Genomic DNA, 26572 nt, shown 5'->3' with positions numbered 1-26572 from the left:
GCTGCCTTGCTATGTTGTGTTGCTGCCTTGCTATGTTGTGTTTCTACCATGTTGTGTTGCTGCCTTGTGTTGCTGCCTTGCTATGTTGTGTTGCTACCATGTTGTGTTGCTGCCTTGCTATGTTGTGTTGCTACCTTTTTGTGTTGCTGCCTTGCTATGTTGTGTTGCTACCATGTTGTGTTGCTGCCTTGCTATGTTGTGTTGCTACCTTGCTGTGTTGTGTTGCTGCCTTGCTATGTTGTGTTGCTACCTTCTTGTGTTGCTGCCTTGCTATGTTGTGTTGCTACCTTTATGTGTTGCTGCCTTGCTGTGTTGTGTTACTACCTTTTTGTGTTGCTGCCTTGCTATGTTGTGTTGCTGCTTTGTTGTGTTGCTGCCTTGCTATGTTGTGTTGCTACCATGTTGTGTTGCTGCCTTGTTGTGTTGCTGCCTTGTTGTGTTGCTGCCTTGCTATGTTGTGTTGCTACCTTGTTGTGTTGCTGCCTTGCTGGGTTGTGTTGCTACCATGTTGTGTTGCTGCCTTGCTATGTTGTGTTGCTGCCTTGCTATGTTGTGTTGCTACCTTGTTGTGTTGCTGCCTTGCTATGTTGTGTTGCTACCTTGTTGTGTTGCTGCCTTGCTGGGTTGTGTTGCTACCATGTTGTGTTGCTGCCTTGCTATGTTGTGTTGCTGCCTTGCTATGTTGTGTTGCTGCCTTGTTGTGTTGCTGCCTTGCTATGTTGTGTTGCTGCCTTGTTGTGTTGCTGCCTTGCTATGTTGTTTTGCTACCATGTTGTGTTGCTGCCTTGCTATGTTGTCTTGCTACCATGTTGTGTTGCTGCCTTGCTATGTTGTGTTTCTGCCTTGTGTTGCCACCATGTTGTGTTGCTGCCTTGCTATGTTGTGTTGCTACCATGTTGCGTTGCTGCCTTGCTATGTTGCTGCCTTGCTATGTTGTGTTGCTACCTTGTTGTGTTGCTGCCTTGCTGGGTTGTGTTGCTACCATGTTGTGTTGCTGCCTTGCTATGTTGTGTTGCTGCCTTGCTATGTTGTGTTGCTGCCTTGTTGTGTTGCTGCCTTGCTATGTTGTGTTGCTGCCTTGTTGTGTTGCTGCCTTGCTATGTTGTTTTGCTACCATGTTGTGTTGCTGCCTTGCTATGTTGTCTTGCTACCATGTTGTGTTGCTGCCTTGCTATGTTGTGTTTCTGCCTTGTGTTGCCACCATGTTGTGTTGCTGCCTTGCTGTGTTGTGTTGCTGCCTTATGTTGTGATGCTACCATGTTGTGTTGCTGCCTTGCTATTTTGTGTTGCTGCCTTGTTGTGTTGCTGCCTTGCTATGTTGTTTTGCTACCATGTTGTGTTGCTGCCTTGCTATGTTGTCTTGCTACCATGTTGTGTTGCTGCCTTGCTATGTTGTGTTTCTGCCTTGTGTTGCCACCATGTTGTGTTGCTGCCTTGCTGTGTTGTGTTGCTGCCTTATGTTGTGTTGCTGCCTTGTTGTGTTGCTGCCTTGCTATGTTGTGTTGCTACCATGTTGTGTTTCTACCATGTTGTGTTGCTGCCTTGCTATGTTGTGTTGCTGCCTTGCTATGTTGTGTTTCTACCATGTTGTGTTGCTGCCTTGCTATGTTGTGTTGCTACCATGTTGTGTTGCTGCCTTGCTATGTTGTGTTGCTACCTTTTTGTGTTGCTGCCTTGCTATGTTGTGTTGCTACCATGTTGTGTTGCTGCCTTGCTATGTTGTGTTGCTACCTTGCTGTGTTGTGTTGCTGCCTTGCTGTGTTGTGTTACTACCTTTTTGTGTTGCTGCCTTGCTATGTTGTGTTGCTGCTTTGTTGTGTTGCTGCCTTGCTATGTTGTGTTGCTACCATGTTGTGTTGCTGCCTTGTGTTGCTGCCTTGTTGTGTTGCTGCCTTGCTATGTTGTGTTGCTACCTTGTTGTGTTGCTGCCTTGCTGGGTTGTGATGCTACCATGTTGTGTTGCTGCCTTGCTATGTTGTGTTGCTGCCTTGCTATGTTGTGTTGCTACCTTGTTGTGTTGCTGCCTTGCTATGTTGTGTTGCTACCTTGTTGTGTTGCTGCCTTGCTGGGTTGTGTTGCTACCATGTTGTGTTGCTGCCTTGCTATGTTGTGTTGCTGCCTTGCTACCTTCTTGTGTTGCTGTCTTGCTATGTTGTGTTGCTACCTTTTTGTGTTGCTGCCTTGCTATGTTGTGTTGCTACCTTGTTGTATTGCTGCCTTGCTGTGTTGTGATGCTACCATTTTGTGTTTCTACCTTGCTGTGTTGTGTTGCTACCATGTTTTGTTGCTGCGTTGCTATGTTGTGTTGCTGCCTTGTTGTGTTGCTGCCTTGCCGGGTTGTGTTGCTACCATGTTGTGTTGCTGCCTTGCTATGTTGTGTTGCTACCTTGTTGTGTTGCTGCCTTGCTATGTTGTGTTTCTACCATGTTGTGTTGCTGCCTTGCTGTATTGTGTTGCTGCCTTGCTGGGTTGTGTTGCTACCATGTTGCGTTGCTGCCTTGCTATGTTGTGTTGCTACCATGTTGTGTTGCTACCTTGCTATGTTGTCTTACTACCATGTTGTGTTGCTACCATGTTGTGTTGCTACCATGTTGTGTTTCTGCCTTGTGTTGCCACCATGTTGTGTTGCTGCCTTGCTGTGTTGTGTTGCTGCCTTATGTTGTGTTGCTGCCTTGTTGTGTTGCTGCCTTGTTGGGTTGTGTTGCTACCTTGTTGTGTTGCTGCCTTGCTATGTTGTGTTGCTACCATGTTGTGTTGCTGCCTTGCTATGTTGTGTTGCTACCATGTTGTGTTGCTGCCTTGCTATGTTGTGTTGCTGCCTTGCTATGTTGTGTTGCTACCTTGTGTTGCTGCCTTGCTATGTTGTGTTGCTACCTTTTTGTGTTGCTGCCTTGCTATGTTGTGTTGCTACCTTGTTGTATTGCTGCCTTGCTGTGTTGTGATGCTACCATTTTGTGTTTCTACCTTGCTGTGTTGTGTTGCTACCATGTTGTGTTGCTGCCTTGCTATGTTGTGTTGCTGCCTTGTTGTGTTGCTGCCTTGCTGGGTTGTGTTGCTACCTTGTTGTGTTGCTGCCTTGCTATGTTGTGTTGCTACCTTGTTGTGTTGCTGCCTTGCTATGTTGTGTTGCTACCTTGTTGTGTTGTTGCCTTGCTATGTTGTGTTGCTGCCTTGCTATGTTGTGTTGCTACTATGTTGTGTTGCTGCCTTGCTATGTTGTGTTTCTACCATGTTGTGTTGCTGCCTTGCTATGTTGTTTCTACCATGTTGTGTTGCTGCCTTGCTATGTTGTGGTGCTACCAAGTTGTGTTGCTGCCTTGCTATGTTGTGTTGCTACCTTGTTGTGTTGCTGCCTTGCTGTATTGTGTTGCTGCCTTGCTATGATGTGTTGCTACCATGTTGCGTTGCTGCCTTGCTATGTTGTGTTGCTACCATGTTGTGTTGCTACCTTGCTATGTTGTGTTGCTACCATGTTGTGTTGCTACCTTGCTATGTTGTGTTGCTACCATGTTGTGTTTCTACCTTCTTGTGTTTGTACCATGTTGTGTTGCTACCATGTTGTGTTGCTGCCTTGCTATGTTGTGTTGCTACCTTGCTATGTTGTGTTGCTACCATGTTGTTTTGCTACCTTGCTATGTTGTGTTGCTACCATGTTGTGTTGCTGCCTTGCTATGTTGTGTTTCTGCCTTGTTGTGTTGCTGCCTTGCTGGGTTGTGTTGCTACCTTGTTGTGTTGCTGCCTTGCTATGTTGTGTTGCTACCATGTTGTGTTGCTGCCTTGCTATGTTGTGCTGCTACCATGTCGTTGCTGCCTTGCTATGTTGTGTTGCTGCCTTGCTATGTTGTGTTTCTACCATGTTGTGTTGCTGCCTTGTTGTGTTGCTGCCTTGCTATGTTGTGTTGCTACCATGTTGTGTTGCTGCCTTGCCATGTTGTGTTGCTACCTTGTTGTGTTGCTGACTTGCTATGTTGTGTTGCTACCATGTTGTGTTGCTACCATGTTGTGTTTCTACCTTGTTGTGTTGCTGCCTTGCTATGTTGTGTTGCTACCATGTTGTGTTGCTACCTTGCTATGTTGTGTTGCTACCGTGTTGTGTTGCTACCATGTTGTGTTTCTACCTTCTTGTGTTTGTACCATGTTGTGTTGCTACCATGTTGTGTTGCTGCCTTGCTATGTTGTGTTGCTACCTTGCTATGTTGTGTTGCTACCATGTTGTGTTGCTACCTTGCTATGTTGTGTTGCTACCATGTTGTGTTGCTGCCTTGCTATGTTGTGTTTCTGCCTTGTTGTGTTGCTGCCTTGCTGGGTTGTGTTGCTACCTTGTTGTGTTGCTGCCTTGCTATGTTGTGTTGCTACCATGTTGTGTTGCTGCCTTGCTATGTTGTGTTGCTACCATGTCGTTGCTGCCTTGCTATGTTGTGTTGCTGCCTTGCTATGTTGTGTTTCTACCATGTTGTGTTGCTGCCTTGTTGTGTTGCTGCCTTGCTATGTTGTGTTGCTACCATGTTGTGTTGCTGCCTTGCCATGTTGTGTTGCTACCTTGTTGTGTTGCTGACTTGCTATGTTGTGTTGCTACCATGTTGTGTTGCTACCATGTTGTGTTTCTACCTTGTTGTGTTGCTGCCTTGCTATGTTGTGTTGCTACCATGTTGTGTTGCTGCCTTGCTATGTTGTGTTGCTACCTTTTTGTGTTTGCCGCCTTGCTGGGTTGTGTTGCTACCTTGTTGTGTTTGCCGCCTTGCTGGGTTGTGTTGCTACCTTGTTGTGTTGCTGCCTTGCTATGTTGTGTTGCTACCTTGTTGTGTTGCTGCCTTGCTATGTTGTGTTGCTGCCTTGCTATGTTGTGTTGCTGCCTTGCTGTATTGTGTTGCTGCCTTGCTATGTTGTGTTGCTACCATGTTGTGTTTCTGCCTTGCTATGTTGTGTTGCTGCCTTGTGTTTCTGCCTTGTGTTGCTGCCTTGCTATGTTGTGATGCTACCATGTTGTGTTGCTGCCTTGCTATGTTGTGTTGCTACCATGTTGTTGTCATGTTGTGTTTCTTCCATGTTGCTACCATGCTGTGTTGCTACCATGTGGTTGTCATGTTGTGTTGCTACCATGTTGTGTTGCTGCCTTGCTATGTTGTTGTCATGGTGTGTTGCTGCCTTGCTATGTTGTTGTCATGGTGTAGTAGTTCGTATTCCCCTGAGTCCATAGAGAGACCTAAGACAACAACATAGCAAGGCAGCAACACTATTAATGACCCCATATAACTACATCACAAATACTAATGTGATCAAAAGTATGTGGACACCTGCTCGGCAAACATCGGGCCACTGATGTTAGGCGATTAGGCCTGGCTCGCAGTCGGGCCTTCCAATTCATCACAAAGGAGTTCGATGGGGTTGAGGTCAGAGCTCTGTGCAGGCAAATCAAGTTTTTCCACACCGATCTCAAAAAACCATTTCTGTATGGAGAGAGTTTTCCCCCTCTGGTTGCACATTTAACATGCTGATAGAAATGGTAAAACAGATTTAAGTTTGCCTGCATTAAAGTCATTAGGAGCACCGCTTCTGGGTGAGCACTTTCCGGTTTGCTTATGGCCTCATAGAGTTGGTTGAGTGCGGTCTTAGTGCCAGCATCGGTCTGTGGTGATAAATAGGCTACGAATAATACAGATTAAACTCTCTAGGTAGATAGTGTGGTCTACAGCTTATCATGAGGTACTCTACCTCAGGCGTGCAATACCTTGAGACTTCTTTAATATTAGACATGGCGCACCAGCTGACCCCTTATACTCTGACCCTCTCTCTCATAGAGGTCCTTTAACATACTGTACACTTTTTAAAAAACTACTTGTCACAACAATCAATGATATAAAATGAATAATAATCAATTGATCCATGATGTATATATGGTGTTACTTTAAAACATTAGACAAGAAGACAGATCATAACATGTATATATGGTGTCAATTTCAAAAAGGCAAGAGATCATAACATGACAACAATATGACATTTAGAGGCAGAAAGTATTCAACCAAAAACACTTATAGGGATGTTTGGAGCGTTTATCCGATATAAAAACAAAAGATTCAAAAGAAATAATAGTATTGCTGTTGTTTGAGTAAATATATTTGATGATACTTTACCCCCAACGTCACATTGGTGTTTTTAAAAATATAATCCATCATGGATCAAAAGCATTCTGAAAATCAATAAAACATGACAATACTTTTCCTCTCTCTCTCTCTCTCTGACCCTCGCTCTCTCTCTCTGACCCTCACTCTCTCTCTCTCTGACCCTCGCTCTCCCTCTGACCTCCGCTCTCCCTCTGACCCCCGCTCTCCCTCTGACCCCCGCTCTCCCTCTGACCCTTGCTCCCTGACCCTCGCTCTCCCTCTCTGACCCTCACTCCCTCTCTCTGACCCTCGCTCTCTGACCCTCGCTCTCTGACCCTCGCTCTCTGACCCTCGCTCCCTGACCCTCGCTCTCTCCCTCTGACCCTCGCTCCCTCTCTCTCTTCCTCTCTGACCCTCGCTCCCTCTCTGACCCTCGCTCTCCATCTCTGACCCTCGCTCTCCATCTCTGACCCTCGCTCTCCATCTCTGACTCTCGTTCCCTCTCTCTCCCTCCCTCCCGCTGACCCTCGCTCCCTCTCTCTCTCTGACCCTCGCTCTCTCTCTCTCTGACCCTCACTCTCTCTCTCTCTGACCCTCGCTCTCTGACCCTCGCTCCCTCTCTCTGACCCTCGCTCCCTCTCTCTGACCCTCGCTCTCTGACCCTCGCTCCCTCGCTCTCTCCCTCTGACCCTTGCTCCCTCTCTCTCTCTTCCTCTCTGACCCTCGCTCCCTCTCTGACCCTCGCTCTCCATCTCTGACCCTCGCTCTCCCTCTCTGACTCTCGTTCCCTCTCTCTCCCTCCCTCCCTCTGACCCTCGCTCCCTCTCTCTGACCCTCGCTCCCTCTCTCTCTCTGACCCTCACTCTCTCTCTCTGACCCTCGCTCTCCCTCTGACCCCCACTCCCCCTCTGACCCCCGCTCCCCCTCTGACCCCCGCTCTCCCTCTGACCCTCGCTCTCCCTCTCTGACTCTCTCTCCCTCCCTCTGACCCTCGCTCCCTCTCTCTCTCTGACCCTCACTCTCTCTCTCTGACCCTCGCTCTCTGACCCCCGCTCTCCCTCTGACCCTCGCTCTCCCCCTGACCCTCGCTCTCCCTCTCTGACCCTCGCTCCCCCTCTCTGACCCTCGCTCCCTCTCTCTGACCCTCGCTCCCTCTCTCTGACCCTCGCTCCCTCTCTCTGACCCTCGCTCTCTCGCTCTGACCCTCGCTCTCTCGCTCTCTCCCTCTGACCCTCGCTCCCTCTCTCTGACCCTCGCTCCCTCTCTCTGACCCTCGCTCCCTCTCTGACCCTCGCTCCCTCGCTCCCTCTCTGACCCTCGCTCTCCCTCTCTGACTCTCGCTCCCTCCCTCCCTCTGACCCTCGCTCCCTCTCTCTGACCCCCGCTCCCCCCCTCTCTCTGACTCCCGCTCCCCCCATATCTCTGACCTACTCCCCCCCTATCTCTGACCTACTCCCCCCCCGCCTCTCTCTGACCTACTCCCCCCCCTCTCTCTGACCCTATGGTGTTCATTTTTATAAAAACAAACAGAAAAAATGTAAGAGATCATAACACATGACAACAACATGACATTTAGTGGCAGAAAGTATTTTCAACCAAAAACACGCTCTCTCCCTCTGACCCTCGCTTTCTCTCTGACCCTCTCCCTCCCTGACCCCCCACCCCTGACTCCCCCATCTCTGACCCTCGCTCTCTCCCCCGTCTCTGACCCTATGGTGTTCATTTTTATAAAACAAACAGACAAAAAGATGAGATCATAACATGACAACAATATGACATGTAGAACACTGTACATCCCAGTGAGCACAATACATTAATAAGACGTATTGTCAACGTCTTGTGGTCATAGGGATGTTTGGAAAGAGCACTTAGTTTATTCTAGATTTTTATAGTAGCTGTGAAAACAGATTACAATAATGAAACCTGGAGCCGAGGCTACATGATATGTCTCATACCTACTTTTCCAACATGAACTTCCTCAGGCTTTTGGAGAGCAACTACATCAAAACATCCCATTTATTGTCCTGTTCCTCCATCTATAACATTTTCTATAAATGTTCCATTTACAAAATTAAAAATCATTTGACATTAGAGCTGTCAAAAGTTGTAGGATTTTACAATATTATACATTATATTATTATTATGAAACAAGTTGAACACAAACACTATGACATCAATAGTTAGATTACAAATAGATCATTACTCTGTGTTCTACTACCCAGGTCTGGTGTTGGAGATCATTCTACACTCTGTGTTCTACTACCCAGGTCTGGTGTTGGAGATCATTCTACACTCTGTGTTCTACTACCCAGGTCTGGTGTTGGAGATCATTCTACACTCTGTGTTCTACTACCCAGGTCTGGTGTTGGAGATCATTCTACACTCTGTGTTCTACTACCCAGGTCTGGTGTTGGAGATCATTCTACACTCTGTGTTCTACTACCCAGGTCTGGTGTTGGAGATCATTCTACACTCTGTGTTCTACTACCCAGGTCTGGTGTTGGAGATCATTCTACACTCTGTGTTCTACTACCCAGGTCTGGTGTTGGAGATCATTCTACACTCTGTGTTCTACTACCCAGGTCTGGTGTTGGAGATCATTCTACACTCTGTGTTCTACTACCCAGGTCTGGTGTTGGAGATCATTCTACACTCTGTGTTCTACTACCCAGGTCTGGTGTTGGAGATCATTCTACACTCTGTGGCTCTCCTGCATGTATTTTCTTGTGCTTTGCCAGGGAGTCTGATCGAATAAAGCTCTTCCCACAATGATCACAGCTATAAGGCTTCTCTCCTGTGTGTTTTCTCTGGTGTCTTCTCAAGTCGCTTGAGGAAGTAAAGCTCATTCCACAGTCGGAGCAGTGGTACGGTTTCTCACCTGTGTGGATTCGTTTGTGTGTAGCCAGGGCAGTCCAGGTGGCAAAACTATCCTCACATACATCACAGCTGTAAGGTTTCTCTCCGGTGTGTGTTCTCTTGTGTACAGTCAGGTTTCCTGGCAAAGCAAAATGTTTCCCACATTGATCGCAGCTATAAGGCTGCTCTCCCGTGTGGGTTCTCTGGTGTACAGTCAGGTGTGCTGACTGAGTGAATCTCTTCCCACATTCATCACAGCTATAAGGCCTCTCTCCCGTGTGGGTTCTCTGGTGAACTATCAGGTTTGTTGCTGCAGCAAAGCTTTTCCCACATTGATCACAACTAAAAGTCCTCTCTGTGTGTAACCTCTGGTGTATAGTCAGTTTGTCTAATCCAGCAAAACTCATCCCACAATCTGAGCAGTGGTATAGTTTCTCTCCAGTGTGGATTCTCTGGTGTGATATCAGTCCACTTGATGTAGTAAAACTCATCCCACAGTCTGAGCAATGGTATGGTTTCTCTACAGTGTAGCTTCTCTGGTGCACAGTCAGATCAGCTGTGTGTCCTCTCTGGTGAACTAGATTCAGGTTCCTTGCGGCAGGAAAACTCTTCCCACACTGATCTCCTGTATGTGTTCTCTGGTGTGATATCAGTCCACCTGAGGTAGTAAAACTCATTCCACAGTCAGAGCAGTGGTAAGGTTTCTCACCTGTGTGTGTTCTCTGGTGAATTGTCAGGTTGCCTGACTGAGCAAAACTCTTCCCACATCGATCACAGCTGAAAGGTTTTTCTCCTGTGTGTGTTCTCCGATGAGATATCATCTGGCTACGTGTAGTAAAACTCCTTGCACAGTCGGAGCAGCTGTAAGGTTTCTCTCCTGTATGGATTCTCTGGTGTATTTTAAGATCTGAAGAAGAGATGAAACTCTTCCCACAGTCCGAGCAGCGGTGAGGTTTCTTCCCTGGCGGTCTCTGCTGGTGTTTCTTGAGGTGTTCTGATCTGGAGAAACTAGTCTCTGCCTCTTCAGCGTCACAAGGTTGTTGAGGCTCCCCAGAGGAGCCATGATAGTTCAGTCTCTCTCCTGTGTGAACAACAAAGTCAGACGGTTAAAGGCTGAAATCCACTGTTTATTTGAGGTAAAAGTTGTACAATAATGTACGTCTTTAATGAATGTTTAACCTCACTAGGGTACGTGGGACGCTAGCACACGACTAACATCCAGTGAAATTGCAGAGTGCCAAATTCAAAAACAGAAATAGTCATTATAAAAATTCATAAATCATACAAGTTTAAAGATCAACTTCTTGTTAATCCAACCACGGTGTCAGATTTCAAAAAGGCTTTATGGCGAAAGCCTACCATGTGATAATCTGAGAACAGCGCCCAGCAGACAAATCATTACAAACAGTAACCTGCCAAGTACAGAAGTTACACAAGTCAGAAATAGCAATAAAATGAATCACTTACCTTTGATGATCTTCATATCGTTGCACTCACAATACTCCCATTTACTCAATAAATGTTAGTTTTGTTCAATAACGTCTCTTTTTATATCCAAAAACCTCAGTTTTGTTCACGCGTTTTGTTCAGTAATCCACTCAAAGGCAATCACAACAGCCAGATGAAAAATCCAAATATTATCCATAAAATTCATAGAAACATTTCAAACAATGTTAATAATCCTCAGGTTGTTTTTAGCCTAAGTTTTTCACAATGTTTTTTACTTTTATTTAACTATGCAGGTCAGTTAACAAATTCTTATTATCATTGACAGCCTAGGAACAGTGGGTTAACTGCCTTGTTCAGGGACAGAAAGACCTTGTCAGCTTGGGGATTTGGACTTGCAACCTTCCGGTTACTAGTCCAAAGCTCTAACCACTAAGCTACCCTTCCACCCGATGTATTCTGAATATTACAGTGCAAGATGAGGAGTGCTACTGAAGGAAACTCACATTAAGCTCTGTGTCTAGGGGCCTCCCGGGTCGCGCAGCGGTTAATGGCACTGTACTGCAACGCCAGCTGTGACTCTGGGTTCGCGCCCAGGCTCTGTCGTAACCGGCTCTGTCGTAACCGACCGGGAGGTCCATGGGGCGACGCACAATTGGCCTAGAGGTCCGGGTTAGGGTTGGCCGGTAGGGATGTCCTTGTCTCATTGCGCACCAGCGACTCCTGTGGCGGGCCGGGCTAACCAAGTTGATTTGCGACAACACAAACATGACACATTGGTGCGTCTGGCTTCCGGGTTGGATGCACGCTGTGTTAAGAAGCAGTGCGGCTTGGTTGGGTTGTGTATCGGAGGACGCATGACTTTCAAACTTCGTCTCTCCCGAGCCCGTACGGGAGTTGTAGCGATGAGACATGATAGTAGCTACTAAAAACAACAATTGGATACCACGAAATTGGGGAGAAAAAGGGGTAAAAAAATCTAATTTAAATAAAAAAAGCTCTATTCACTAATTCACCACCGTGGGGGAAAACTCAGGGGAGTTCTCTCATAGGCTGACACCAAAAATAGTTGCTTGTGAGTGAATTTCACACTACTTTTGGATTATTGGATTGTAAAGGCTCGTTTGAATGTCCTATAATGTTTGTGTTGTCGCAAATCAACTTTAAAAAAACACTTCAACCAGTAAAATGCGCGTTGGCTAGCTTTGCTACCAGCCTATGTCAATAAGCGTTAGCATTCCAGCTAACAGCTTTGCTACCAGCCTTTGTCAATAAATGTTAGCATTCTAGCTAAAAGCTTTGCTACCAGTCTAGCATTAGCATTTGCGCTAACAACTGCTGCATCCCCCCCAAAAAATATTTTGCAACTATCACAACCAAATATAATTATTGATAATCAATCAATAATCAAAACACTATAAGCCTATAAGAATATGAGGTTATCCTAGCCTGTCTCTCACCATGCCTTGGGTGTTTCTGAATATAGGATATGAGGTTATCCTAGCCTGTCTCTCACCATGCCTTGGGTGTTTCTGAATATAGGATATGAGGTTATCCTAGCCTGTCTCTTAATGAAACTCACCATGCCTTGGGTGTTTCTGAATATAGGATATGAGGTTATCCTAGCCTGTCTCTCACCATGCCTTGGGTGTTTCTGAATATAGGATATGAGGTTATCCTAGCCTGTCTCTCACCATGCCTTGGGTGTTTCTGAATATAGGATATGAGGTTATCCTAGCCTGTCTCTCACCATGCCTTGGGTGTTTCTGAATATAGGATATGAGGTTATCCTAGCCTGTCTCTCACCATGCCTTGGGTGTTTCTGAATATAGGATATGAGGTTATCCTAGCCTGTCTCTCACCATGCCTTGGGTGTTTCTGAATATAGGATATGAGGTTATCCTAGCCTGTCTCTTAATGAAACTCACCATGCCTTGGGTGTTTCTGAATATAGGATATGAGGTTATCCTAGCCTGTCTCTTACCATGCCTTGGGTGTTTCTGAATATAGGATATGAGGTTATCCTAGCCTGTCTCTCACCATGCCTTGGGTGTTTCTGAATATAGGATATGAGGTTATCCTAGCCTGTCTCTTAATGAAACTCACCATGCCTTGGGTGTTTCTGAATATAGGATATGAGGTTATCCTAGCCTGTCTCTTAATGAAACTCACCATGCCTTGGGTGTTTCTGAATATAGGATATGAGGTTATCCTAGCCTGTCTCTCACCATGCCTTGGGTGTTTCTGAATATAGGATATGAGGTTATCCTAGCCTGTCTCTTAATGAAACTCACCATGCCTTGGGTGTTTCTGAATATAGGATATGAGGTTATCCTAGCCTGTCTCTTAATGAAACTCACCATGCCTTGGGTGTTTCTGAATATAGGATATGAGGTTATCCTAGCCTGTCTCTTAATGAAACTCACCATGCCTTGGGTGTTTCTGAATATAGGATATGAGGTTATCCCAGCCTGTCTCTCACCATGCCTTGGGTGTTTCTGAATATAGGATATGAGGTTATCCTAGCCTGTCTCTTACCATGCCTTGGGTGTTTCTGAATATAGGATATGAGGTTATCCTAGCCTGTCTCTTACCATGCCTTGGGTGTTTCTGAATATAGGATATGAGGTTATCCTAGCCTGTCTCTCACCATGCCTTGGGTGTTTCTGAATATAGGATATGAGGTTATCCTAGCCTGTCTCTTAATGAAACTCACCATGCCTTGGGTGTTTCTGAATATAGGATATGAGGTTATCCTAGCCTGTCTCTTAATGAAACTCACCATGCCTTGGGTGTTTCTGAATATAGGATATGAGGTTATCCTAGCCTGTCTCTCACCATGCCTTGGGTGTTTCTGAATATAGGATATGAGGTTATCCTAGCCTGTCTCTCACCATGCCTTGGGTGTTTCTGAATATAGGATATGAGGTTATCCTAGCCTGTCTCTCACCATGCCTTGGGTGTTTCTGAATATAGGATATGAGGTTATCCTAGCCTGTCTCTCACCATGCCTTGGGTGTTTCTGAATATAGGATATGAGGTTATCCTAGCCTGTCTCTTAATGAAACTCACCATGCCTTGGGTGTTTCTGAATATAGGATATGAGGTTATCCTAGCCTGTCTCTTACCATGCCTTGGGTGTTTCTGAATATAGGATATGAGGTTATCCTAGCCTGTCTCTCACCATGCCTTGGGTGTTTCTGAATATAGGATATGAGGTTATCCTAGCCTGTCTCTTAATGAAACTCACCATGCCTTGGGTGTTTCTGAATATAGGATATGAGGTTATCCTAGCCTGTCTCTTAATGAAACTCACCATGCCTTGGGTGTTTCTGAATATAGGATATGAGGTTATCCTAGCCTGTCTCTCACCATGCCTTGGGTGTTTCTGAATATAGGATATGAGGTTATCCTAGCCTGTCTCTTAATGAAACTCACCATGCCTTGGGTGTTTCTGAATATAGGATATGAGGTTATCCTAGCCTGTCTCTTAATGAAACTCACCATGCCTTGGGTGTTTCTGAATATAGGATATGAGGTTATCCTAGCCTGTCTCTTAATGAAACTCACCATGCCTTGGGTGTTTCTGAATATAGGATATGAGGTTATCCCAGCCTGTCTCTCACCATGCCTTGGGTGTTTCTGAATATAGGATATGAGGTTATCCTAGCCTGTCTCTTACCATGCCTTGGGTGTTTCTGAATATAGGATATGAGGTTATCCTAGCCTGTCTCTTACCATGCCTTGGGTGTTTCTGAATATAGGATATGAGGTTATCCTAGCCTGTCTCTCACCATGCCTTGGGTGTTTCTGAATATAGGATATGAGGTTATCCTAGCCTGTCTCTTAATGAAACTCACCATGCCTTGGGTGTTTCTGAATATAGGATATGAGGTTATCCTAGCCTGTCTCTTACCATGCCTTGGGTGTTTCTGAATATAGGATATGAGGTTATCCTAGCCTGTCTCTTAATGAAACTCACCATGCCTTGGGTGTTTCTGAATATAGGATATGAGGTTATCCTAGCCTGTCTCTTACCATGCCTTGGGTGTTTCTGAATATAGGATATGAGGTTATCCTAGCCTGTCTCTTAATGAAACTCACCATGCCTTGGGTGTTTCTGAATATAGGATATGAGGTTATCCTAGCCTGTCTCTCACCATGCCTTGGGTGTTTCTGAATATAGGATATGAGGTTATCCTAGCCTGTCTCTCACCATGCCTTGGGTGTTTCTGAATATAGGATATGAGGTTATCCTAGCCTGTCTCTCACCATGCCTTGGGTGTTTCTGAATATAGGATATGAGGTTATCCTAGCCTGTCTCTTAATGAAACTCACCATGCCTTGGGTGTTTCTGAATATAGGATATGAGGTTATCCTAGCCTGTCTCTCACCATGCCTTGGGTGTTTCTGAATATAGGATATGAGGTTATCCTAGCCTGTCTCTCACCATGCCTTGGGTGTTTCTGAATATAGGATATGAGGTTATCCTAGCCTGTCTCTCACCATGCCTTGGGTGTTTCTGAATATAGGATATGAGGTTATCCTAGCCTGTCTCTCACCATGCCTTGGGTGTTTCTGAATATAGGATATGAGGTTATCCTAGCCTGTCTCTCACCATGCCTTGGGTGTTTCTGAATATAGGATATGAGGTTATCCTAGCCTGTCTCTTAATGAAACTCACCATGCCTTGGGTGTTTCTGAATATAGGATATGAGGTTATCCTAGCCTGTCTCTTAATGAAACTCACCATGCCTTGGGTGTTTCTGAATATAGGATATGAGGTTATCCTAGCCTGTCTCTTAATGAAACTCACCATGCCTTGGGTGTTTCTGAATATAGGATATGAGGTTATCCTAGCCTGTCTCTCACCATGCCTTGGGTGTTTCTGAATATAGGATATGAGGTTATCCTAGCCTGTCTCTCACCATGCCTTGGGTGTTTCTGAATATAGGATATGAGGTTATCCTAGCCTGTCTCTCACCATGCCTTGGGTGTTTCTGAATATAGGATATGAGGTTATCCTAGCCTGTCTCTCACCATGCCTTGGGTGTTTCTGAATATAGGATATGAGGTTATCCTAGCCTGTCTCTTAATGAAACTCACCATGCCTTGGGTGTTTCTGAATATAGGATATGAGGTTATCCTAGCCTGTCTCTTACCATGCCTTGGGTGTTTCTGAATATAGGATATGAGGTTATCCTAGCCTGTCTCTCACCATGCCTTGGGTGTTTCTGAATATAGGATATGAGGTTATCCTAGCCTGTCTCTTAATGAAACTCACCATGCCTTGGGTGTTTCTGAATATAGGATATGAGGTTATCCTAGCCTGTCTCTTAATGAAACTCACCATGCCTTGGGTGTTTCTGAATATAGGATATGAGGTTATCCTAGCCTGTCTCTCACCATGCCTTGGGTGTTTCTGAATATAGGATATGAGGTTATCCTAGCCTGTCTCTTAATGAAACTCACCATGCCTTGGGTGTTTCTGAATATAGGATATGAGGTTATCCTAGCCTGTCTCTTAATGAAACTCACCATGCCTTGGGTGTTTCTGAATATAGGATATGAGGTTATCCTAGCCTGTCTCTTAATGAAACTCACCATGCCTTGGGTGTTTCTGAATATAGGATATGAGGTTATCCTAGCCTGTCTCTTAATGAAACTCACCATGCCTTGGGTGTTTCTGAATATAGGATATGAGGTTATCCTAGCCTGTCTCTCACCATGCCTTGGGTGTTTCTGAATATAGGATATGAGGTTATCCTAGCCTGTCTCTCACCATGCCTTGGGTGTTTCTGAATATAGGATATGAGGTTATCCTAGCCTGTCTCTTAATGAAACTCACCATGCCTTGGGTGTTTCTGAATATAGGATATGAGGTTATCCTAGCCTGTCTCTCACCATGCCTTGGGTGTTTCTGAATATAGGATATGAGGTTATCCTAGCCTGTCTCTTAATGAAACTCACCATGCCTTGGGTGTTTCTGAATATAGGATATGAGGTTATCCTAGCCTGTCTCTTAATGAAACTCACCATGCCTTGGGTGTTTCTGAATATAGGATATGAGGTTATCCTAGCCTGTCTCTCACCATGCCTTGGGTGTTTCTGAATATAGGATATGAGGTTATCCTAGCCTGTCTCTTAATGAAACTCACCATGCCTTGGGTGTTTCTGAATATAGGATATGAGGTTATCCTAGCCTGTCTCTTAATGAAACTCACCATGCCTTGGGTGTTTCTGAATATAGGATATGAGGTTATCCTAGCCTGTCTCTCACCATGCCTTGGGTGTTTCTGAATATAGGATATGAGGTTATCCTAGCCTGTCTCTCACCATGCCTTGGGTGTTTCTGAATATAGGATATGAGGTTATCCTAGCCTGTCTCTCACCATGCCTTGGGTGTTTCTGAATATAGGATATGAGGTTATCCTAGCCTGTCTCTCACCATGCCTTGGGTGTTTCTGAATATAGGATATGAGGTTATCCTAGCCTGTCTCTCACCATGCCTTGGGTGTTTCTGAATATAGGATATGAGGTTATCCTAGCCTGTCTCTTAATGAAACTCACCATGCCTTGGGTGTTTCTGAATATAGGATATGAGGTTATCCTAGCCTGTCTCTTACCATGCCTTGGCTGTTTCTGAATATAGGATATGAGGTTATCCTAGCCTGTCTCTCACCATGCCTTGGGTGTTTCTGAATATAGGATATGAGGTTATCCTAGCCTGTCTCTTAATGAAACTCACCATGCCTTGGGTGTTTCTGAATATAGGATATGAGGTTATCCTAGCCTGTCTCTTAATGAAACTCACCATGCCTTGGGTGTTTCTGAATATAGGATATGAGGTTATCCTAGCCTGTCTCTCACCATGCCTTGGGTGTTTCTGAATATAGGATATGAGGTTATCCTAGCCTGTCTCTTAATGAAACTCACCATGCCTTGGGTGTTTCTGAATATAGGATATGAGGTTATCCTAGCCTGTCTCTTAATGAAACTCACCATGCCTTGGGTGTTTCTGAATATAGGATATGAGGTTATCCTAGCCTGTCTCTTAATGAAACTCACCATGCCTTGGGTGTTTCTGAATATAGGATATGAGGTTATCCTAGCCTGTCTCTTAATGAAACTCACCATGCCTTGGGTGTTTCTGAATATAGGATATGAGGTTATCCTAGCCTGTCTCTCACCATGCCTTGGGTGTTTCTGAATATAGGATATGAGGTTATCCTAGCCTGTCTCTCACCATGCCTTGGGTGTTTCTGAATATAGGATATGAGGTTATCCTAGCCTGTCTCTTAATGAAACTCACCATGCCTTGGGTGTTTCTGAATATAGGATATGAGGTTATCCTAGCCTGTCTCTCACCATGCCTTGGGTGTTTCTGAATATAGGATATGAGGTTATCCTAGCCTGTCTCTCACCATGCCTTGGGTGTTTCTGAATATAGGATATGAGGTTATCCTAGCCTGTCTCTCACCATGCCTTGGGTGTTTCTGAATATAGGATATGAGGTTATCCTAGCCTGTCTCTCACCATGCCTTGGGTGTTTCTGAATATAGGATATGAGGTTATCCTAGCCTGTCTCTCACCATGCCTTGGGTGTTTCTGAATATAGGATATGAGGTTATCCTAGCCTGTCTCTCACCATGCCTTGGGTGTTTCTGAATATAGGATATGAGGTTATCCTAGCCTGTCTCTCACCATGCCTTGGGTGTTTCTGAATATAGGATATGAGGTTATCCTAGCCTGTCTCTTAATGAAACTCACCATGCCTTGGGTGTTTCTGAATATAGGATATGAGGTTATCCTAGCCTGTCTCTTACCATGCCTTGGGTGTTTCTGAATATAGGATATGAGGTTATCCTAGCCTGTCTCTCACCATGCCTTGGGTGTTTCTGAATATAGGATATGAGGTTATCCTAGCCTGTCTCTTAATGAAACTCACCATGCCTTGGGTGTTTCTGAATATAGGATATGAGGTTATCCTAGCCTGTCTCTTAATGAAACTCACCATGCCTTGGGTGTTTCTGAATATAGGATATGAGGTTATCCTAGCCTGTCTCTCACCATGCCTTGGGTGTTTCTGAATATAGGATATGAGGTTATCCTAGCCTGTCTCTTAATGAAACTCACCATGCCTTGGGTGTTTCTGAATATAGGATATGAGGTTATCCTAGCCTGTCTCTTAATGAAACTCACCATGCCTTGGGTGTTTCTGAATATAGGATATGAGGTTATCCTAGCCTGTCTCTTAATGAAACTCACCATGCCTTGGGTGTTTCTGAATATAGGATATGAGGTTATCCTAGCCTGTCTCTTAATGAAACTCACCATGCCTTGGGTGTTTCTGAATATAGGATATGAGGTTATCCTAGCCTGTCTCTCACCATGCCTTGGGTGTTTCTGAATATAGGATATGAGGTTATCCTAGCCTGTCTCTCACCATGCCTTGGGTGTTTCTGAATATAGGATATGAGGTTATCCTAGCCTGTCTCTTAATGAAACTCACCATGCCTTGGGTGTTTCTGAATATAGGATATGAGGTTATCCTAGCCTGTCTCTCACCATGCCTTGGGTGTTTCTGAATATAGGATATGAGGTTATCCTAGCCTGTCTCTCACCATGCCTTGGGTGTTTCTGAATATAGGATATGAGGTTATCCTAGCCTGTCTCTCACCATGCCTTGGGTGTTTCTGAATATAGAATATGAGGTTATCCTAGCCTGTCTCTCGCCATGCCTTGGGTGTTTCTGAATATAGGATATGAGGTTATCCTAGCCTGTCTCACCATGCCTGGGGTGTTTCTGAATATAGGATATGAGGTTATCCTAGCCTGTCTCTCACCATGCCTTGGGTGTTTCTGAATATAGGATATGAGGTTATCCTAGCCTGTCTCTCACCATGCTTTGGGTGTTTCTGAATATAGGATATGAGGTTATCCTAGCCTCTCTTAATGAAACTCACCAAGTCTTGGAAACTTGCACTTTGCTCAGTTTCTTCTTGTCACATGCAGCTGATTTCCACTTTGTCTCAGAGTTAGGAGATGGTTATTCTCATGTTGGATAGTGAATTAATCTCGGTCATGTACTGGATACCTTGCATAACATTAACACACGGGTGACCAGTCTAGAACCTTACAACTCTAATGGGTGACCAGTCCAGAACCTTACCATCTACAACTCTAATGGGTGACCAGTCTAGAACCTTACAGCTCTAATGGGTGACCAGTCCAGAACCTTACAGCTCTAATGGGTGACCAGTCCAGAACCTTACAGCTCTAATGGGTGACCAGTCCAGAACCTTACAGCTCTAATGGGTGACCAGTCTAGAACCTTACAGCTCTAATGGGTGACCAGTCCAGAACCTTACAGCTCTAATGGGTGACCAGTCCAGAGCCTTACAACTGTAATGGGTGACCAGTCCAGAGCCTTACAATTCTAATGGGTGACCAGTCCAGAGCCTTACCATGTACAACTCTAAAGGGTGACCATTCCAGAACCTTACTATCTACCACTCTAATGGGTGACCATTCCAGAACCTTCTACATTCAGACAGCAGTGAATCTCATACCATTACCAAAGTTCTGCTGCTCCAGGGGCCTCTTTGGCTTCCCAACACCCTATTCCAGGGTCTACATGTAAACAGCTGCCAAAAAGGTCTCTCAGTTGCCCCGCTGGTTGTAAGAAGAGAGACGTTGTTGGCAGCTGTTTACATATGGACCCAGGGTATTGGGAATCCAAAGAGGCTCCTAGCTTTGCGTACTAATTGGTTGATGATGTCATTGGAAACACCTTAACCTTCCTCTGTCTTTGTTTTACTACGAAACAAAGAAACTCACCATTTTCACAAACTATTTATAAACACAAACTACAGTTGAAGTCGGAACGTTTACATGCACCTTCGCCAAATACATTTAAACTCAGTTTTTCACAATTCCTGACATTTAATCCTAGTAAAAAAATCCCTGTTTTAGGACAGTTAGGATCACCACTTTATTTTAAGAATAATAGTAGAGAGATTTATTTCAGCTTTTATTTATTTTATCACATTCCCAGTGGGTCAGAAATTTCTCATACACTCAATTAGTATTTGGTAGCATTGGCTTTAAATTGTTTAACTTGGGTCAGACGTTTCAGGTAGCCTTCAAAAAGCTTCCCACAATAAGTTGGGGGCATTTTGTCCCATTCCTCCTGACAGAGCTGGTGTAACTGAGTCAGGTTTGTAGGCCTCCTTGCTCGCACACGCTTTTTCAGTTCTGCCCACACATTTTCTATATGATTGAGGTCAGGGCTTTGTGATGGACACTCAAATACCTTGACTTCATTGTCCTGAAGGTAATCATTTAAAAGCGGTCTTGACAAAAAAAAACAGCCTGAAGTTTCGCCCCCTTCGGCTTCATCAGAAGATGATTAGACAACGAACAAATAGGAACTTCAAAAGGAGAAAAAGGGGCTGTTCCACCCAACCTGTAGCTGCTGCTGATTGGTCAAACAAATTTTGCCCAGAGGGGCTGTTCCCTATAGCTTTATAGAACGTTCCTGGCACGGTCTAGGTTAAGGTTATGGGAATATTAACCTGGCACTAACCCTAGTCTAGTCTCTATGTTAGTGTAAACTGCTTGTAATCCTAGTCTAGTCTCTATGTTAGTGTAAAGAGAAACGATATCAATAGACGAGAGAGAGAAAATGTATTCTTGGATATTTTCATTTCCTTCCATTTGTTGAGGAATTTGTACGTATCTTGAACATAACTAGAATGTTTCTGAGATAGAGGGTAAGAGTCTATATACTCTCTGCTATATTATAGGACTCTGAGCCACAATCACTGACTATCGGATGTCCGTATGGAACACCGGAAAGGGACAGTCCAAGTATCCGAGGCTTTGTGGATTTTAGGTAACAAGTAAAACTGTCTGGGTCTAGGGGAATCTGGCCCAGAAAGACGAGCCATTTGTCTGAAAGTAAACTGTCTGGGTCTAGGGGAATCTGGCCCAGAAAGAGGAGCCATTTGTTTGTTCTGTAATATAATTTAGTTCAGTAAGTAAACTGTCTGGGTCTAGGGGAATCTGGCCCAGAAAGAGGAGCCATTTGTTTGTTCTGTAATATAATTTAGTTCAGTAAGTAAACTGTCTGGGTCTAGGGGAATCTGGCCCAGAAAGAGGAGCCATTTGTTTGTTCTGTAATATAATTTAGTTCAGTAAGTAAACTGTCTGGGTCTAGGGGAATCTGGCCCAGAAAGAGGAGCCATTTGTTTGTTCTGTAATATAATTTAGTTCAGTAAGTAAACTGTCTGGGTCTAGGGGAATCTGGCCCAGAAAGAGGAGCCATTTGTTTGTTCTGTAATATAATTTAGTTCAGTAAGTAAACTGTCTGGGTCTAGGGGAATCTGGCCCAGAAAGAGGAGCCATTTGTTTGTTCTGTAATATAATTTAGTTCAGTAAGTAAACTGTCTGGGTCTAGGGGAATCTGGCCCAGAAAGAGGAGCCATTTGTTTGTTCTGTAATATAATTTAGTTCAGTAAGTATTACCATTTCCTCTCGGGTTAGGTTTTGTGTTTTACAAATGTATTGAGTGAGGCAAATGGGGAATAATGTTTGTCTATTGGTCAACTGTCAACTATGAGGTACTGTACTTGATCCCCATTATAACAATCTGAGATCCTTCATCTTTTATTCATTTTAATTTGATTTATTTTAGAATACGAAAACTCACTAGCTTCTAAAACTCTCGTCTTCCTAAAACTCACTAGATTCTAGAACTCTCGTCTTCCTAAAACTCACTTGATTCTAAAACTCTCGTCTTCCTAAAACTCACTAGATTCTAGAACTCTAGTCTTCCTAAAACTCACTAGATTCTAGAACTCTCGTCTTCCTAAAACTCACTAGATTCTAGAACTCTCGTCTTCCTAAAACTCACTAGATTCTAGAACTCTCGTCTTCCTAAAAACTCACTAGATTCTAGAACTCTCGTCTTCCTAAAACTCACTCGATTCTAGAACTCTCGTCTTCCTAAAAACTCACTAGATTCTAGAACTCCCGTCTTCCTTAAGACAGTACTTACCGGTGTTAATCAGATCTCCTGACTCCTCTTCCAATATGACAGTTATCTCTCCCTCTTTCTCCTCCTTCACTCCAAAAACTGCAACCTCCTCTTTTTTTACAGTCACATCCTCCTCTTCTTCTTTCACTCTGATCGGGTCTTCCTCGTCTTTCACTGAAACGTCTTTCTCTTCTTCTTTCACTGTAACAGCCTCACCCTCTACTTGTTTTTGTATTGTAACATCCTCCTCTTCCTCTACTTCTTGTTTTACTGTAACAGCCTCCTCTTGATTCTCCTCTTTCACGACAACATTCAGCCACAGACCCTCTTTCTCCGTCCAGCAGACCCCCTCCTCTTCATCAGGAGGAGAGTAGCTTGGTGAACTCATGGTCGGGGGATGTTAGCTAACAGTTAGCTAGCTAGGCTAATGCTAACTTAACAAGCCAGCTAGCTGACTAATAACAAGGTAAATAGGAAATTAAATGAGATAATTAGCTAAACGACAGAAATGTGTTCAAAACAGAGTGGCTCATATACCAGAAAGCGTCTAAAGAGATGGGACGGTTCCGCTATGTTGGTTAGCAAGCTACGGAGATGGCTGACCAGCTGTTGTTGTCTTTCTTCTTTTAGATTTTATTTAACCGGCCGAGAGGTGCAAACACCGCCCCCTACTGTACTGGAGTGTGAGTCCGGTTACGACCTATCACTACCGCTATAACCTTCTCTTATCTAACCCTGCATATCTAACTAAATAAAATAATTCCCTACAAACTAAACTACTCCCATCACCACCACCCAATCCTATTCCCAGTCCAAACTACTCCCATCACCACCACCCAATCCTATTCCCAGTCCAAACGTCTCCCATCACCACCACCCAATCCTATTCCCAGTCCAAACTACTCCCATCACTACCACCCAATCCTATTCCCAGTCCAAACTACTCCCATCACCACCACCCAATCCTATTCCCAGTCCAAACTACTCCCATCACCACCAGCCAATCCTATTCCCAGTCCAAACTACTCCCATCACCACCAGCCAATCCTATTCCCAGTCCAAACTACTCCTATCACCACCAGCCAATCCTATTCCCAGTCCAAACTACTCCCATCACTACCACCCAATCCTATTCCCAGTCCAAACTACTCCCATCACCACCAGCCAATCCTATTCCCAGTCCAAACGTCTCTGTCATACAACCTCTCCCTGTCTACATCGTTACATTTCCCCAACCCATTCCCTCTACCATACAGCCCCATTACCCATTCCCTCTACCATACAGTCCCATTACCCATTCCCTCTACCATACAGCCCCATTACCCATTCCCTCTACCATACAGCCCCATTACCCATTCCCTCTACCATACAGCCCCATTACCCATTCCCTCTACCATACAGCCCCATTACCCATTCCCTCTACCATACAGCCCCATTACCCATTCCCTCTACCATACAGCCCCATTACCCATTCCCTCTACCATACAGCCCCATTACCCATTCCCTCTACCATACAGCCCCATTACCCATTCCCTCTACCATACAGCCCCATTACCCATTCCCTCTACCATACAGCCCCATTACCCATTCCAGAGCCCTTGTTCCTCTATCAATTCCAAAGAGAAATTAAATTCTGAATTAAATTCCGTATGCCCTCATCTTATTCCTAGATCACATAACTCCATCCCTTCTGTTACCACGACACGATCGTACGTACAGATTGCCTTGTATCGCAGGGGGGTTGAATGTTAAATGACGAGACAGAGGCATTGATGCGAGTATCCAGTCTTGTTCAGTACATCACAACCCAACCGGGTATCTCGAGCACACCGGTAAAACCCACGAGTTGCAGTAATGAACATTTACCAACAGATGGCATCATTGTGCCATCTTACACCCATAACAGGGGGGGTGCAGTACGAAAACGAATGCACTCACTACGGCTAGTCGCTCTGTCTGCTTTATTAAATGACTCAAATGTAAAAATGTACTATAAAAATGTACTATAAAACATTTGTTTTTGCTCTTAGTACTTTCATCCCAGTATCTCTGCCAATGATCTAATCTATTTTTCAGAAGGTTTTAATTTCCTCACAACTCCACCTGTGTATCCTGCACTGCTCTTGATCGCTACTTATCGCTACAATATAATGTCCATTAACTCCTGTTATAGAGCCCGGAAATCCAATAAAACTGAACATCAATACCGTATCTCTGTAAGCCAATCAACAGCGTCATTTATTTCTACCCATAAATCCTCACGTTCTGACTCTCCTGATCTTAAACTGCACTAAACTGATGCAGTCCCATCAGATTACCAGTCATAAATACACCTGCTTCTGTAAACTCTTTCTCGGGATCCTTGGAACCGTCTGTGTACACTCATAAATACACCTGCTTCAGTAAACCCCTTCACGGGATCCTTGGAACTGTCTGTGTACACTCATAAATACACCTGCTTCTGTAAACTCTTTCACGGGATCCTTGGAACCGTCTGTGTACACTCATAAATACACCTGCTTCAGTAAACCCCTTCATGGGATCCTTGGAACCGCCTGTGTACACTCATAAATACACCTGCTTCAGTAAACCCCTTCATGGGATCCTTGGAACTGTCTGTGTACACTGCAAGGCAAGAATGAAAGTGATTACTAATACGGTACCACTCATAAATACACCTGCTTCAGTAAACCCCTTCATGGGATCCTTGGAACCGCCTGTGTACACTGCAAGGCAAGAATGAAAGTGATTACTAATACGGTACCACTCATAAATACACCTGCTTCAGTAAACCCCTTCATGGGATCCTTGGAACCGCCTGTGTACACTGCAAGGCAAGAATGAAAGTGATTACTAATACGGTACCAGTCAAAGGTTTGGAAACACCGACTCATTCAAGGGGTTTTCTTTATTTCACTATGTTCTACATTTAAAAATTATAGTTAAGAGATCAGAACTGTGAAATAACACACCTGGAATCAAATAGGAATATCTTCTGTACACCACCCCTACCTTGTCACAACGCAACTGATTGGCTCAAACGCATTAAGAAGGAAATAAATTCCACAAATGGTCTTTTTAACAAGGCACACCTGTTCTTTGAAATGCATTCCAGGTGAATACCTTATGAAACTGGTTGAGAGAATGCCAAGAGTGTGCAAAGCTGTCATCAAAGCAAAGGGTGGCTACTTTGAAGAATCTTGTTTATCCATTTTTCTTGGTTGCTACATGATTCCATGTGTGTTATTTCATATTTTTGATGTCTTCACTATTTTTCAACAATGTATAAAATAGTTTAAAAAATAAAGAAAAAACCCTGGAATGAGGAGGTGTGTCCAAACGTTTGACTGGTACTGTATATGTTTACAGTATATATATATATATATAATTGGAAATGATGCAGACAATTACATGGATGGAAGCTACAATCTATCTGCATTATTAAAGCTGATCCGCCTGTTAACAAAATGAATAAGGCTGTACAGGGCAATATGAATGTCCAATACACACAATAGACTGACTGGGATGGGATTTCCCACAATCCCACAATACGGACATATTGGTAAAAACAAACTTCCCAGTTGTTGTCACTGAGTAGACTGATACAACCGATACTGTGATAACTACGGAAGTTCAAACCGCCGATTCCAACCAATGACTGTGAATATGAATCAGGGGGGAACGACCGCCCCTTCTATTGAACTACGGAAGTTCAAAGCCGATTCCAACCAATGACTGTAAATATGAATCGAGGGGAGCGAACGCCCCTTCTATTGAACCACGGAAGTTCAAAGCCGAATTCGGTTCAACAGGCAGAAAACAGGATCCCCAATTATAGTGAATGGGAAGGAAAAAAATGCATTCTTTGTGGTAAATCTTCGTGGAAAATAAAATAAAAATCGAAAACAATTATTTTACTAATAATTGCTTTTAATACACCAGATGTTGAACCAATTATTTTAAAACCGGACACAGAAGTTCTAATGATAATTTAGTCTCGAATACAAGCCTGCAGTACCCCGGTCGGCCTTCAATTAGAGTTCCTCAATGAGAGGGGGCAGCACTGAGCTATCTGTAACGTGACTTCCTGGAGTAGCTCAAACTGCACAACGTGAAGTTGGGAAAAGGG

The 26572-nt window shown here is 44.3% G+C and overlaps 1 protein-coding gene across 1 annotated transcript; it reads right to left on the bottom strand.

Moving 5' to 3' along the window:
• Nucleotides 1–7575: 7575 nt before the first annotated feature.
• On the bottom strand, nt 7576–23087 carry LOC116371403 (zinc finger protein 883-like). The gene is made up of 2 exons (XM_031820271.1): nt 22465–23087; nt 7576–10038 (listed from the first exon to the last, which is right to left on the bottom strand). The coding sequence occupies exons 1-2, from the start codon at nt 22829–22831 to the stop codon at nt 8789–8791; spliced, it is 1617 nt and encodes a 538-aa protein (XP_031676131.1). The 5' UTR covers nt 22832–23087; the 3' UTR covers nt 7576–8788.
• Nucleotides 23088–26572: the final 3485 nt, after the last annotated feature.

This window comes from Oncorhynchus kisutch, unplaced genomic scaffold, assembly GCF_002021735.2.
Source record: "Oncorhynchus kisutch isolate 150728-3 unplaced genomic scaffold, Okis_V2 scaffold3202, whole genome shotgun sequence".
Lineage (NCBI taxonomy): Eukaryota > Metazoa > Chordata > Actinopteri > Salmoniformes > Salmonidae > Oncorhynchus > Oncorhynchus kisutch.
Note: the sequence above shows the minus strand (reverse complement) of the source record. Positions and strands in the feature narration are given on the sequence as shown.

Excerpts from the sequence above, each read along its gene's own strand:
- LOC116371403 (XM_031820271.1), bottom strand. The coding sequence starts at position 22,831 with ATGAGTTCACCAAGCTACTCTCCTCCTGATGAAGAGGAGGGGGTCTGC. Across the intron at positions 10,039-22,464 it reads AGGAGATCTGATTAACACCG|GAGAGAGACTGAACTATCAT; the intron begins GTAAGTACTGTC and ends TTGTTCACACAG.